Genomic DNA, 13,829 nt, shown 5'->3' on the forward strand with positions numbered 1-13,829 from the left:
GGACTGTATGGCTACGGAGTCGACTTCAACATTAAACAAATTGTTTGATTAGCATTTAAGGAAAAGTGCGTAGATTGCTCACAAACAGCGTTGGATCCTGCACTTGTTTTGTTTTTTTTGCGCCTCACCTACAGTGTGAAATGTCCCGACAGTTAAAATGAAGTCTAAAATCTATAAACAAGCTGATTTTTTATAAAAATCACAACTGTTTCACATTAATGAACATGTTTCCAACACTACTGGATTCAAAAAGAGCCATATATATTCTATCAGAACATGAGATCAAACTTCCACCGCCGTCAAAGTGACATAAAGGAGCACAGAACTGGCCCTTTCCTCTCGCAGAGCCCGGCTCGGCTCCGTGTCAGCTCAACCCCGGCGCGTCTTGGCACCAGAGGCTCGGCCGACCGGTCTCGGTGCCAGGCACGGGAGAGCAACGACACGGAGACTCAAAAACCCCCGACGACAGCAGCAGCAGCAGCAGCAGCAGCAGGCTGACCAGCAGCAGTCGCAATGAGCTTCACCTCCAAAGACCCGACTAAACGCGGTCGCCAGGGAAACCAGCAGCGGTTCTCAGAGAGCTGCAGCGACGAAGGTTATGAAGAAAAACTAATTGGTTACAGAAGGAAACCGACTTCTGCATTTTACAATTCATTGCAATTGCTAAACAAATTTGATAAAATCTTTAAAAAACGAGCAGATCCATCATTCTCCTCGTTTTTATTGCATTTATTTGCTGAATGAGAAGAAAGCTAATCAGACTTTTTTCCAGGGAGGTGTTGTCTTTTCTTAGTCTTAAAAGCCGACAGGATGGAGTCACTAATCATGTCTTTAGATCAACTCCAAAATCCTGTCTGCGTTTTTTTTTTACTGGCGAGGCAGAAAAATGTGCAAAACACGACTCCGCCCTGTTAAAGATGACAAGCTGGCCGTCAATATGAAGAATGACGAGCAGGAAAAGAGCAGCCTCAGCAGCGCTTGGGCAAATGACAAAGAGATGGAGTCTGATGAGGTGGTCGTCTTTCCATGCCACGCTCTGCAATGACAGGAAGGGCGGGGGAAGCCTTTCATGTGCTGTAGTCGTGCTGCATCACTAGGAGCGAGTCCTCAGGGTCAATCAGCCTTGCAAATGGGATGGGAAGGACGCAAATCGAGATGACTGGAGGAGCTAACCTGCTAGAAATGATAGATTAGAGGAAATCGGGGCGATGATATGCGAGTCCCACCCCAGAAACGTTGGAACTGGCAGAGTCATTTGGTGAACAAAATCTCTTTTCATCTTTAAAGCCTCACATTGGTTTTTAATCTCAGATTTTTCTAATTAGTACACTTGTTAGACCACCACAGTTTGTTAACAGTGTGTGTTTCTTACTGAGCTAATGTTTAAACAGAATAAGCAATTTTCCAACAAATTCAAAGCAAGCGAACATTACTCTGCTGAACCCTTTTAAAATCTTTTCTCCTTGCGTTGTAGCTTTGAAAGGAGGCACACGATTCAATTTAAAGATCCGCCATTAATCATAACGTGAAATTGTATGTGAGTAACGACGCATTTTTGAGTTGAAATTTTTTGTGAAAGGCACCATGTTGCTCAGTTTGGACAAGAGAGAGTCTGAGCTTGGCCGTCTGCTTCTGAAAATCTTCACTGTGTCATGATGTGGTTAGAGAAAACTGGCAAAAAACGGGAGTTCTCCAACAATGAGGTAAAGTATGAAGTATAGACAGCGTAACGGAGGAATCCAACAAAACCTGGAGCTTAAATACTGAGGCAGGGTTGAAAACTAAAAGATAAGTTAATCAGAGGAGATGTGGAACAGCAGGCAAACGAGGAAAAGGCTTATTAACGCTGTTACTGAGACTAAAGGAACTACAAACCAAGGGGAAAAAACTAACACAGATTTAAGAAATAAATCCAAACACACAAAGAAAGGAGTGAAAAATAAACTAAGAAATTTAACACAAAGGAATAAACAAACATGACAACAATGAACAAAGAGAAATGAACTGAACATGCCAAAACCTATAAACCTGAAATGAACAGGGAAAATAATCGACACACGCAATAATAAAGACCAAAATCTAAGCACCCAAGGATCGTAACGCACTAAAACACACTGCAGATTTGCATAAATTCAAGTCAGAGGGAATTTCACAGCATTCTCAAAGTACAGAACTATTTGCAGAGGGGGGAAAAAAGACCTTCTGCGGAAGGTGGTGAACATTTTAGCTATTCAGAAGAAAAAGAAAACAACTGCACCTGCAGGATTTACAACAAAAAGAATCACCTGGGACGAAGATCCTTCTGTATTGAATTCTGCTGATAAGGCCTGGAGTTCATGAACGTATTATGTACAGTCTCATGTCTTCTCTCAACCCTGTTCTTCATTTTGTGCTCCACAGATTTACTGTTTATTTTACTGACTGCAGGCAGCAAAGCAAACAGTAATACGTCTCATCTAAACCAACAGCAATGAACCGACTTAATAAAGCAGAGATGTTTTCATCAAAAGAAGCAACACATAGTGTGGCGTGCCTCAGCGTAAAGGGTTAGATGCAGTCCACATGTTCAGACCGCTTATCCACCTCCACACACCAAATACACTCATGTTGCACGGAGGGAAGAAAACTTGGCAGCATGTCAAAACTCAAAACTGTAATCTCTTGCTGGTGATTTCAACTCCTTCCCAGATCAAAAGGGTTTAAAATTGTGGAAAAAAACTTATAAATTCATACAACCTGAATAACGCAACACCTACCAAAGAAATGGCATGTGGGTGTTATAAAATTAGAGGTTGGTGATGCACCCAGTGAGACCAGAAAGTCTCCCGTTCTTGGCGTTATTGCCGTTGTGTTCGCTGCCGTGCCACCTTTCCTCAGACAGCAGATACCAAGTATTGCGTAAGCTTTATCTGTGGCATTCCTGTCATGCATGAACGGGACCGCTAATAAACATTTTGCACAATCGAGACGGAGGTTTAAAGGCGCTAAAGGCATTACGGTAACAGCTAGATGAAGCTGCCGTCGTTTTGGCGAAAGTGGAGCTGCTGAGAAGCAGATAAATAGCTCTAAATGGTGTCAACGATTGGGTTTCAAAGAAAGGGATTAAAAGAAACGGAATAATAGGCTGCATATGAAGTAGAAAGAAAGACAAGCCTTTCATTTGATTTAAAAAGCTGAGCTCAGCCTCAAAAAGTGCAGAGGTGGAAAAGACCTCAGGAAAAAAAAAGTGGTATTTTGAAACTGTGTGCATGTGTGAACTGCCGGGCTCGTTTTCTCGCAGAGAGCCGTAAACTCAACAGAATGTGTTGCGGTCTGAGATGAAGAGCTGCGCACTCAAAAAGCCGCTCATTTGGTCTTTGAGATCCATGGGCACACAAGCAGACAGAAGCTGGGGGATATGTTTTTCTCCCACTCCGAGATCCCAACACAAAAATATCTCAGCGTTTCTATCCTTTAAGTATACGTGTCTTTGATGATTCAGGAAACTGAGAGCTTTGTGATGTTGTACGTCAAAGCTGCCCGATCTGCTCGTTTCCGCTAAGCTGCTCTGCTCAGATGTGAAACACACAACGTCTCTGAGCAGGAGGAAAGTGATCGAAATCTGAATCCGGGCCACAAATCTAATATTCTGAGAAATGATCCATTTCATTATTTTCAACACATTTTGCCTGGCTCGCTTGCTTAATTGACTGCAACTGATACGAGTGTAATTTTAAAGCACTAGGATGTGCCGAGGCGCGGAATCGTTCGGAATGTTCTAATCTTTTGCGAAATGTACGTTTTTAATCAAGTTGGTTGCACCGGCTCAGCAAATCCCATCCGAGCTGCGAGGTTTTACCATCGGCTCATCAATCATTTTTAAACTTCTGCATCTATCCAACTCAGACTGCTCATCCGATAACGGCAGCGATGGATACATCAATTTACATGGCTACATTTATCTACTGAAGTCTGATGAAGCAGCAGCTCCGTGTGTTTAAAGCCCAAATATTGCTGTGTAGAAGTTTGGTTAAAAATCAGCAAAAGTAGATAATTATTTAAATGTAGGAATTTTATTCAACTTCTCCGGTCAAAGTGTGTACATTATTATCCCACTGTGTGTGCCATTTTTACTAATTGTGCACAGTTCTTCCTTATTCTACAGCCTCTTGTATTTGATGTTCCCATAAAATGTCTCTGCATGCTTCAACTTGTCTGCAACCTTTCTGCTTGCACACCAGAATTGAGGGGCAACAAAGAATATTTCTATTCTATTATATTCTAATAAAAATACTGTAATTTTACTGCTATGTATTTAAAACCCAGCTTAATCAGCCTCAATTTTTCAAGTTATTTAATTTGTAAATTAGTCTTGGAAGCCAGGATTTAACTGGAGAGGTCAGCCGTCTGCCTCGGTTCCATCTGCTTCATCAAACTGGCAGGAATCCTTTTATTTCTTCATTCAACTGGAAACTCAGCAACCCAAGTCGGTGGCCGAGGTCAAAAAACCACTTTCAGTCATGAAACACCAACTAAGAATAATCGAAGTGGATTTAAAACGGCTTTGCAAACAGCAGGCTTCCTGCCATGTTTACTAAAATTAAGACAGACGCAAAAATCAAACGACAATTTATAATGCATGGTGTGATGTTATCTAACAAACCTGCTTTTTTTAAGGCAAGACAATCATCCTGTTATTTAGATAATTAAATGTTTTAAAGGTATCATAGAACGCTATTCCCCCCCCATCAGTCAGATGGTTGCGGTGAAATCTGAGCCTGTGAGGCCAGCTGTGAAGGAAGTCGGTCGTAGAAAGTAGTGATTTTATGCTTTTTTTAAAGTCGTGTGTAATTACACCGCACGTCTGTCTTCGTTTCCTCCAGGTCTACCAGTACATGCACGAAACGATCACAGTGAACGGCTGCCCGGAGTACCAGGCGAGAGCCACGGCGAAGGTAAGGACCGCTCTGGAGGGTTACCGCGACGACGGCCGTTGTTTGAAACCAAAACGGCACGCTTTGTAGCCGAGAGTCTCACATAATGACCGGAGAATTATCTGTAAATCACATTAGCCGGCGATATCTTCACCAGTAGCCATTTGGAACGAAATTAACAAACTAGCCTCCTTCTTAATGACCCTCATTAGGAGAATGTGTGTAATTGGGCCAAAGCATAAGTGGCTGCACCAAGGGCTACGTGCTGACATCAAATGATAAAGCGCTATCTTAGGTATTTCAGTACCTGAGGAACATTTGATCCCCCCAAAAAATAAAAATAAAATAAAAAAATCTGCAGATGCAAATTAATAACAGGAGTCACCCTGCTGTATTAGCCAAAAATCATGAACATCCTACTGAACTGACGAAGATGAATGAAGAAAAGGATTTAAAACGGGGATTCAGTCCATGAATTCATGATGCTTAAACATTTCAGAGAACAAGACTCATACTGCATCACAGTGTTTCTGTAGGAGTTAACAAAAGTTAATGTGTTAAAGAATGGCCTAGTTCAAGTTCAGTACTAAGGCCATGACAGAATCTCTGGATAACGGTGCTCACAGTGTCTAAAACTAACTGAGTTTTAACTATTTTGCCAAGAAGAAACGGCAACAAATTCTGTCTAGATGTGCAATGCTGGCAGAGACAAATCCCCAAAGACCTGCTGCTGATTATTCACTTATCCACTGTGTAAAATGTCAATGAATTACACTGGATTTTATGGTTGTAATAGTGATTAAATGAAGAAGAGTTTAAAGAGCAATCAAACGTTTGCCAGGCATTTCTGCATAAAGTCCAGAGGAACACTTGAAGCTATTCTATCCGTTTTCTCGTCAAATAATGGACTGAGGATTCCAGCTCTACTGAACCAAACTGAAAAGCTCAAGCATTATCAGTAAATGACGAAGAGACCTTATGCTTAAAGAAGCTACCAATGAATAACAGGTTCACTACTGTCACTTAAAATATGGCTGGGGGTTCGTGGGGTTGAACATAAAGACAGGTGAAGGCAGAACGTTGAAGGAAGGGACGCTCGGGAATAACGGCTGCTGGCTGAATATGAAGCAGACAGACTGGCAGGTCTGATTCCAGTCAAAGCTCTGGGAATAGCTGAGCTGTGAGCAGTAGAGCAACAATACTCATCGGATAGGATTAATTAAAATGCCTCAAAAAACAGACATGGTTTAAAAAGCTCATCATGAAAGCAAAAAAAGTCTGAAAGGAAAACTGAGGGGGGGAAAAAAACGAACCGGCTGTACTGAAATGCTGCTGATTTGATGATTAAATGGCAGAGAGGTGTGTGGGTTGAGAACGGCCACACAAACACATGCACACGCCAACACAAATAATGGGCTCCTCCACCCACAATGAAACCAGATTAGCTCAAATCACAGGGCAGCGAAAATGACCGAGAAGCTGAAACCACCTTTGAAAATCAGCTGCCATTTGGATTTTAGACATAATCTCAAAGATGAAAGTAACATTTCCTTTGTATTTTCAAATCTGTTTGCACTTACATAACATCCATCTCACTCTCTGACACCAGATGTCTTTGTTTTACCATCATTGGTAGCTTTACATACCCGGTGCACAAACAGGGACCAAACCCCAGAGACTTTAAAGCAAAGAGATGAAGGTGTCTGAGGTTTTATGTGAAGCAGAGGGAGAGGATAGTGAAAGTAGGCAAAAACATGAAATAAGAGCCAGGCTCAGTGTCCCTCATTAGTTCGGGGTCCAGCTGAGTCTACTCCTCTTCAACACATCGTGATAAGTGGGTGGAAGGAGTGGAAAGGCTGGAAGAGCAAAACAAAGAAAGTGTGTCTGAGTATGAATGCAGTTAAAATTAGTCTGAAAGCTTTAAATAACAAGAGCTGCTCAGTTAGTTTCTTATTTGTCCATTAAAAATCACATTCACACTTGAGTTCAAGTAATGTTACGAGTGAGGGGGCAAGGAAGGGGTTAACCCACGACCGTGCGTTACTAAGCAACTCAAATACATCAACGTAAGACTCCTCGAGGCGTCGTTACTCCATTTGACTGTTGTGCTGAAATAAGCCGTTTTATTTAACGTCTCAATTAAAACCAGGCTTCAGCACCAACCCTGGTCCATCACTGTGGAAAAACCCCAGCTGGAGCAAAGAAGCACCATCAGCCCTCTCTTCCTCGTCTCCGTCTGTCACATCTGATGTTCTCAGACGGATAAATTTTCTTTGGAACAGTCGTAAAAAAAAGACTCCCTGAAAGGAGAGTTTTTCCAGAAAGCTGCAGAGCCGATTACCTTTTGCTTTTTGTGAAACCGTGTTGAATGAGATGAAAATGGCGAGCGTCCAGAAACAGCCGACTGGAAAGCAAAACGAAATGCATTGCAAACTGGAGTTGTTGCTAGAAATTGAATTGCAAACAAAAAAAAAAAAATCCTTTATTGACCTTGTTTGATTTTTTTTCTGCCTCCTAAGTATTTCACGAAGCAAAGACAGCAAATCTCTTGGCAGTTCAGACCTGTGTTTAACCTGAACATCCCTCTTTTAGGGCCTCATTAATCCAATCGATCACTCATTGGTATTTTTTCAGGAAAAAAGAGAGAGAGAGAGAGAGAGAGAGATGGAGGCTAAAAATAAAGTGATACTCTAAGCTATACTTGCATGTACAGTGCAGGGTGTCTGTCCTCCGGCAAGCCTTTCATTTAAATCCCTCCTGTGTTCGGGAGGCGCCGGCCATCTGCCAGATTATGTTTTTGTTTGCACAAACCCAGATAAAGTTGTGAAGGTCGATGCGCTGCGAGTTCTGGGAGGCGACGGTGTGCATGCTGAGAAGCAGCCTTCACGGTGGGACGCGGAGGGCGAAAGAGGAGACGCAGACAAAGACATGGCGGAGAACAGAGAGGAAAACAGGAGGAAGGGGCATTTGCTACGTTTTTTGATCGCTGCAATAAAACAGGCTGCAGGGGGGGAAGAGAGATAATTTAGGGAAACAGTTTCACCGGAAATTAATTTGGATCTGGACACTCTGGGGATTGAAGTATGAGCAAAGACTGGCAAGCTGTGGCGCCTCAAAGTAGATGGGACATCTGCAAAAATTTGACACACCCCTCCTTTATGTTTTTAACATTGTAATGATGTCTCAGCTGTGATAAACGGTGCTGACTTAACACAGAAGCTCCCATGGAAAACAGTGGGAAAGGAGTGTCTCTTTCAGTGTATTTCTGCCATTAACTTCCCTAGGCTCGGCTAAAAAGATCCATGGCGCTTTGTTCTGAAAGCGAAAGGCTTGCGGTTCAAAGGAACCCCACAGCTGGTGGAGATAACGAGGGGGAAAGCTGTCTGGCAGCTTCATCGTCCTGAACTTAGATGTGCTAATCCATGTGCACAGAAAGCCTGAAACTTCTCACGTTGAATATAAAAACCCCCCCAGCCCTGACTAAACCCTGTCGCTTTGTCATAAAAAACATCTTTGAATGGCTGCGTCACACGTTTCACTTGATTTGGACTTTTTCGTAAAGCTTTCATGAACAGCGGCGGCTGTAGATGACGGTTATTAACAGCTGGACAAATATTCACATGCGAGCTGCATCACTGAAGCCTCAGACTGCCACCTGTCGGCTGGTGAAATTACAAAACAAGCTCCTTCGAAAGGTAGAAAAAACTCTACAAACGAAAGAAAGAAAAAAAAAACTTGTTTTAGTTTTTAAATACTGGTTTTATGTAGGGGGGAATTCCAGTTAGATGATTTGTCATCATGCGTCAGCGGCCACATTTAACTGGAACATTACTGTAATGCTCTAGTTCTTCGAAGCTTTTTGGTAATTTAGAAAAAAAAAAAAACGTATATACTTGACTTACATTCTTATTAATTGATCATTATTGCTTAAATCTAATGAAAACTCAAAATGATTTCTCTAGTAGTCACACATGTTTAACATGAGTTTATGGCTGAATATGATTAAAAATGTGTTTGTTACAATTCATGCATGTTTCACAAGAACTTCTAAACATAATATTTGATGCACATAAAGGATATTTGTGTGCAGCCCTACGTTACAACCAACCTCTGTTTAGCGGCTATTATTTTACTTTTTCTTTTCCTCTGTCCTTAAGGCCACAGTTGCAGCCTTTGCAGCCAGCGAAGGTCACTCTCACCCTCGGGTGGTGGAGCTTCCCAAAACAGAGGAAGGGTTGGGCTTTAACGTGATGGGCGGCAAGGAGCAGAACTCACCTATCTACATCTCCCGCATCATTCCTGGAGGCGTGGCCGAGAGACACGGTGGTCTAAAACGAGGGGACCAGCTGCTGTCTGTCAACGGCGTGGTAGGTCTGATCATCTTTTCAGTTTTACGCTGCATATAAAGACAGATACATTTTAGATAAGCTTCTCCATGCCGATTTATGGTTGTTGTTGTTTTGTTTTGTTTTTTCCTGTAAAAACAAATTCTGTCCTTTTACTGGTGCATTTTCATCAGCTTTTTATGAAGCATTTGATCTCAAGTCTGAGCAATTAGGAAAGCAGCTGCATGAAGGTCAAAATGCTGTGCATGTCCTGAGTGTGCAGTAGAAGCTTCCTTACTCACTAGAGCATTTATTAATAAAACAGACCGAGTCCGCCTGCTCATTCTCTCATAATCTGAAGCCGTTAACGTGAGAGGAGGTGTTTTTAAAAACATATTGAAACAGACACCTGTTCCGATCCCCCCGTTTCTCCCTGCAGAGCGTAGAAGGAGAGCATCACGAGAAAGCGGTGGAGCTGCTGAAAGCAGCCAAAGACAGCGTGAAGCTGGTGGTGCGCTACACGCCCAAAGTGCTGGAGGAGATGGAGGCGCGCTTCGAGAAGCTCCGCACGGCCCGGCGGCGTCAGCAGCAGCAGCTCCTGATGCAGCAGCAGCAGCAGCAGCAGAATCTGGCTGCTCAGCAGAATCACATGTCGTAGGTGAGGCGCTTCATTACTTTAAGGGTGAGGGGTGGGGGGATCCAGCAGCATGCGTGGGTTTACGCCAAAGGTCTTAGAGTACCAACAGTCTGAAGTAGGGCTACAAAGTAGGGCCAAAAAACTATTTGAACTTTTATGTTATAACCCAATACTGATCACAGAATTGATTGAATTTGCCTAAATACATTAAAGTATGTCAGTGTTTTTGTTCCCCAAGTGTGAAAATTAATTTTCATAGATGTAGTGACCATTAGTCTTTTAAAAATTTCCTCTGTAACAAAAAATATTAGTCCTAACCTGAGATTTTTCAGGAAAATCTTGATACCACAGGGGCTAAAACTTGAAGCAGACAGAGCTCTGGTATGTTTTCTAAATATATCTCTGATTTGACACATCAGCTAGAGCAGGGGTGTCAAACTCAATTTCACCGAGGGCCACTTCAGCATATTGGCCCCCCTCAACGGGCCACATTGACGGTACAAATCAGGAGTGCATCCCTGCTAAAACACCCCAGACAAAAGCCTGACTTCCCTCATTCAGGTCTGTAGAGGCTTATAATGAGTCGATGGTCCAGGTGTGTTAGAGAAGGAACCATCTAAAGCTCTGGAAAACTAGACTAGGGCACCTCTAGCATAAATGTATAAAAATACAGTGTTAAAAATAAATTAAACACCACCTCTTATTATTAAATAACTGATTTTATGTATTGAAGTTTTAAATTTAAAATTTGAGTTTCCATGGATGTAAAATTACTGCTCAGTTTAAAAATGACCATATTTAAATCAGTGTTTAAAGGTGAGCAAGCAAATAATAAAAACAAGTCACATGGGCAGACATTATAGACTTTACGCAAACATTTAGTTCAGAGGCAACTGAAAACAATTAATTAAAAAAATCCTTTCTGAATATCATCTCATGGTCTCTGAACTAAATGCGTCTTTCTGACCGGAGCTGACAGCGTGTTGAAGAGTTATGGACCGGACGCTTTGGAGCGACTGGTTAGGAAGCGGATCACAAACCTTTGGTTGAAATGGCGCGTTAAATTCAAGTCTCCATTACACACCAGAGAAAACTAAAGAGAATGCAACGTTGTGTTAATCCATCTGAGGAGCCAGAAGCGGATTTAACAAATGGAGCTGTCTTGGTGCACGTTACACAGGAGAGCGGCGCTCTGGAGGAGCTGCAGACGTGACATCTGTCCGTTTCGGAGAAGCGAAACCACGCAACAAAAAATAAAAACAAATAAATAAAACACTCAGAGTTCAGTTGATCTGTTTGGATCAGACAGATCCAACTGACTGATGAATTAGCGCAGATTTTTCTGCAGATGGGAATCAGGAAGAAGTGCGTTCAGACCCCAGCGGGTGAAGTGATGCTAATTTAAGTGAAGTCGCTTAATTTAATTTATTAAAAGTTATTGGGGCCTCAGTCAGTGGTTTTTGTCACTACGGAGAAAAATGTAGATGCATTTATCTGCTTAATTTGTGAATTTCACGGTGAATATTAACTAAACCGCATGAAATGCAAATAAATAGCCGATGTTAATATGATTGTAATTTCACGGATAAAAATAGTACATGACCGATTTTTTTATGTTGTCGGTCAAGATAACGTCTAGCGCGACCTGCCGCCCTGACGCCAACTCACACACATCTTCATTCTCAGTCTTACTTGTAAATCGATGTTTCTTTTCTTGGACGTTTTCATGTTAGCTTGTCGATGTCTCAGATGTCTCAAATCAATAAGCAGCTTGAGGGGACTCTGCTGCTCTCTAGTGGCGAGAAGCCGTAATGTTGGCTGGTAACAGTCGGAATGCATTGTGGGAGATGTAGTTTGTAGTCAATTCGTGCTCAAAACCTATTTTAAGTCAACCATTGGCCTATAAATGCTGGGGGGCCACATGTGGCCCGCGAGCCTTGAGCAATACGCCATAGAACTGCCAATTGGTAATTGAAGTAAAGTAGCTTCGATTTCAAAGAAGCCTACATTGAAGTCGATTGGCAAATGAACCATCAGGAAAGAGGAAGGCTCTTATTGTCTCACTGCACCTCAAGAGATGCATAACCTACAAAAACGATTTGTCTGGTTTTGAACCAGAGACCTATTGCCTGTAAAGCAAATGTCATAACCACTACACTACAGGAACTGAACTTCTTTGCTTTGTTTCAGTTTGAGGTTCCAAAGTTGATGATGTGAGATCCAACGCATGAAAATTTTAACTAAGGGTTGTACTGGGATGCCTGGAATCAGAGTACAGACCATGACACCACAGAACTCTTGTTGGCCTTTGCAAAATCTGTTTCTGTCTGGTTTCGAACCAGACGCCTATTGCGTGTAAAGCAAACATGATAACCACTACACTACAGTAACGCATGCTCTTTGCAGTGTTCCTGGTAGATGATACAAATTTTGTTAGAGACTAATGTCAACAATTGGCATGTCAAGTACTTATACCACAGATCGTCTCAGAGAGAACAGTAACTTGGTGGTCAAACTTAAACTTGTGCCTAATTTCACATTATAGTCCATAAACTAAGCCTGGGATCAAAAAATTGTCTTGAAGATGTCATTAGCAGAGACAGACGGTTCTGCAGAGACTTGGTTATATGGCTAAAAAATAAAATCAATACTTACAAATAAAAAAATAGCTCTGAAATACAATCAACACTTAAAAATTAAAAATACTTCAAAAATAATATCAACATTTAAAAATTAAAAATAGTTTAAAAATACAATCAGCACTTCAAAATACAAAATCTCTGGAAAATAAAATATTATGCATGTTGTTTTGAAAAACATTAGAATATAAGCACTTTCATTAAATCTTCATTGTGGTAAGATCATGTAAGTTCTTCTTAAATCCATGGAAACTCAACAGTTTGTAAGGTAGGTGAGTTAGCTCAGCAGGTTAGAGCACCGTGCTGGTAATGCTGAGGTCAGTGGTTCAATCCCCATATGGGTCAATTCATGTCTAAGGTCTTTCAGACAATCAACACTTCAATATAAACAAGGGTTCAAAAATAAAATCAACACTAAAATATAAACAAGGGTTCAAAAATAAAATCTACCCTTCAATATAAACAAGGGTTGAAAAGTAAAATCAACACTTCACAATAAATAAGAGTTCAAAAATAAAACCAACACTTTAAATTAAAAATGGTTCAAAAATAAAACCAACACTTTGCAAGTAAATGGTTCAAAAATAAAACCAACACTTTAAAATAAAAGTTAGTTCAAAACTAAAATCAACACTTAACAAAATGTAAAATTTATTTTTGAACCATTAAAAAATGGTTCAAAAATAAAATCGACAGTTCAAAATATATAATGGTAACTGTTTCTGTCTGTTCAGTCCATAAACTAAGCCTGGGATCAAAAATGTATTGAAGATGTCATTAGCAGAGACAGATGGTTCTACAGATTCTTGGCTAAATGGCTAAAAAATAAAATCAATACTTACAAATAAAAAAATGGTTAGGAAGCGCATTACAAACCTTTGGTTGAAATGGCGCGTTAAATTCAAGTCGAATGGTAAAATCTTGTTTTGATTGGACTCTACTCACAAAACAGTTTTTTGTTTTGTTTTATCTGTATTACATTATTTATGCCCATTTGAGGACATTTTGTATCCACCAGATTCTTGTAGGATGGAGCTTTAAATGTCAGTTTCTCATAGGAAACACATCTCCAACTTTTCAAGTGTTTGTATGACAAGTTGGCGACAGGCAAGCATCCAGGTTCTCTGTGGCCTTTCTGTAATCCCTGAACATGAGTTGGCTTAAACTTGGCACATTGCCTGTGTTGGAAGGTATCTGGGAGCTTGTAACATGCCTTTGCTGAGGAGTTGCAGTTATCTGAAAAGAGATCTTGTTTTATCGACCACAGAATTTTGCTCCAGCTGCCAAGCTGATGCCACCTGAGTGCAGCTTAATT

At 41.1% G+C, this 13,829-nt stretch overlaps 1 protein-coding gene across 2 annotated transcripts in view; it reads left to right on the plus strand.

Moving 5' to 3' along the window:
- Nucleotides 1-13,829, plus strand: part of lin7a (lin-7 homolog A (C. elegans)) — a 30,800-nt gene that overhangs the window by 14,772 nt on the left and 2,199 nt on the right. Inside the window, exons 3-5 of one of the 2 annotated variants that reach the window (XM_007555281.2) lie at nucleotides 4,863-4,934; nucleotides 9,071-9,280; nucleotides 9,678-9,892. In XM_007555281.2, coding sequence (XP_007555343.1) covers nucleotides 4,863-4,934; nucleotides 9,071-9,280; nucleotides 9,678-9,892 — 497 coding nt within the window. Of the gene's footprint in view, nucleotides 1-4,862; nucleotides 4,935-9,070; nucleotides 9,281-9,677; nucleotides 9,897-13,829 lie in introns of both variants that reach the window. The other variant, XM_016673068.1, reaches the window with a different exon arrangement.

This window comes from Poecilia formosa, unplaced genomic scaffold, assembly GCF_000485575.1.
Source record: "Poecilia formosa unplaced genomic scaffold, Poecilia_formosa-5.1.2 Scaffold69, whole genome shotgun sequence".
Classification (NCBI taxonomy): domain Eukaryota; kingdom Metazoa; phylum Chordata; class Actinopteri; order Cyprinodontiformes; family Poeciliidae; genus Poecilia; species Poecilia formosa.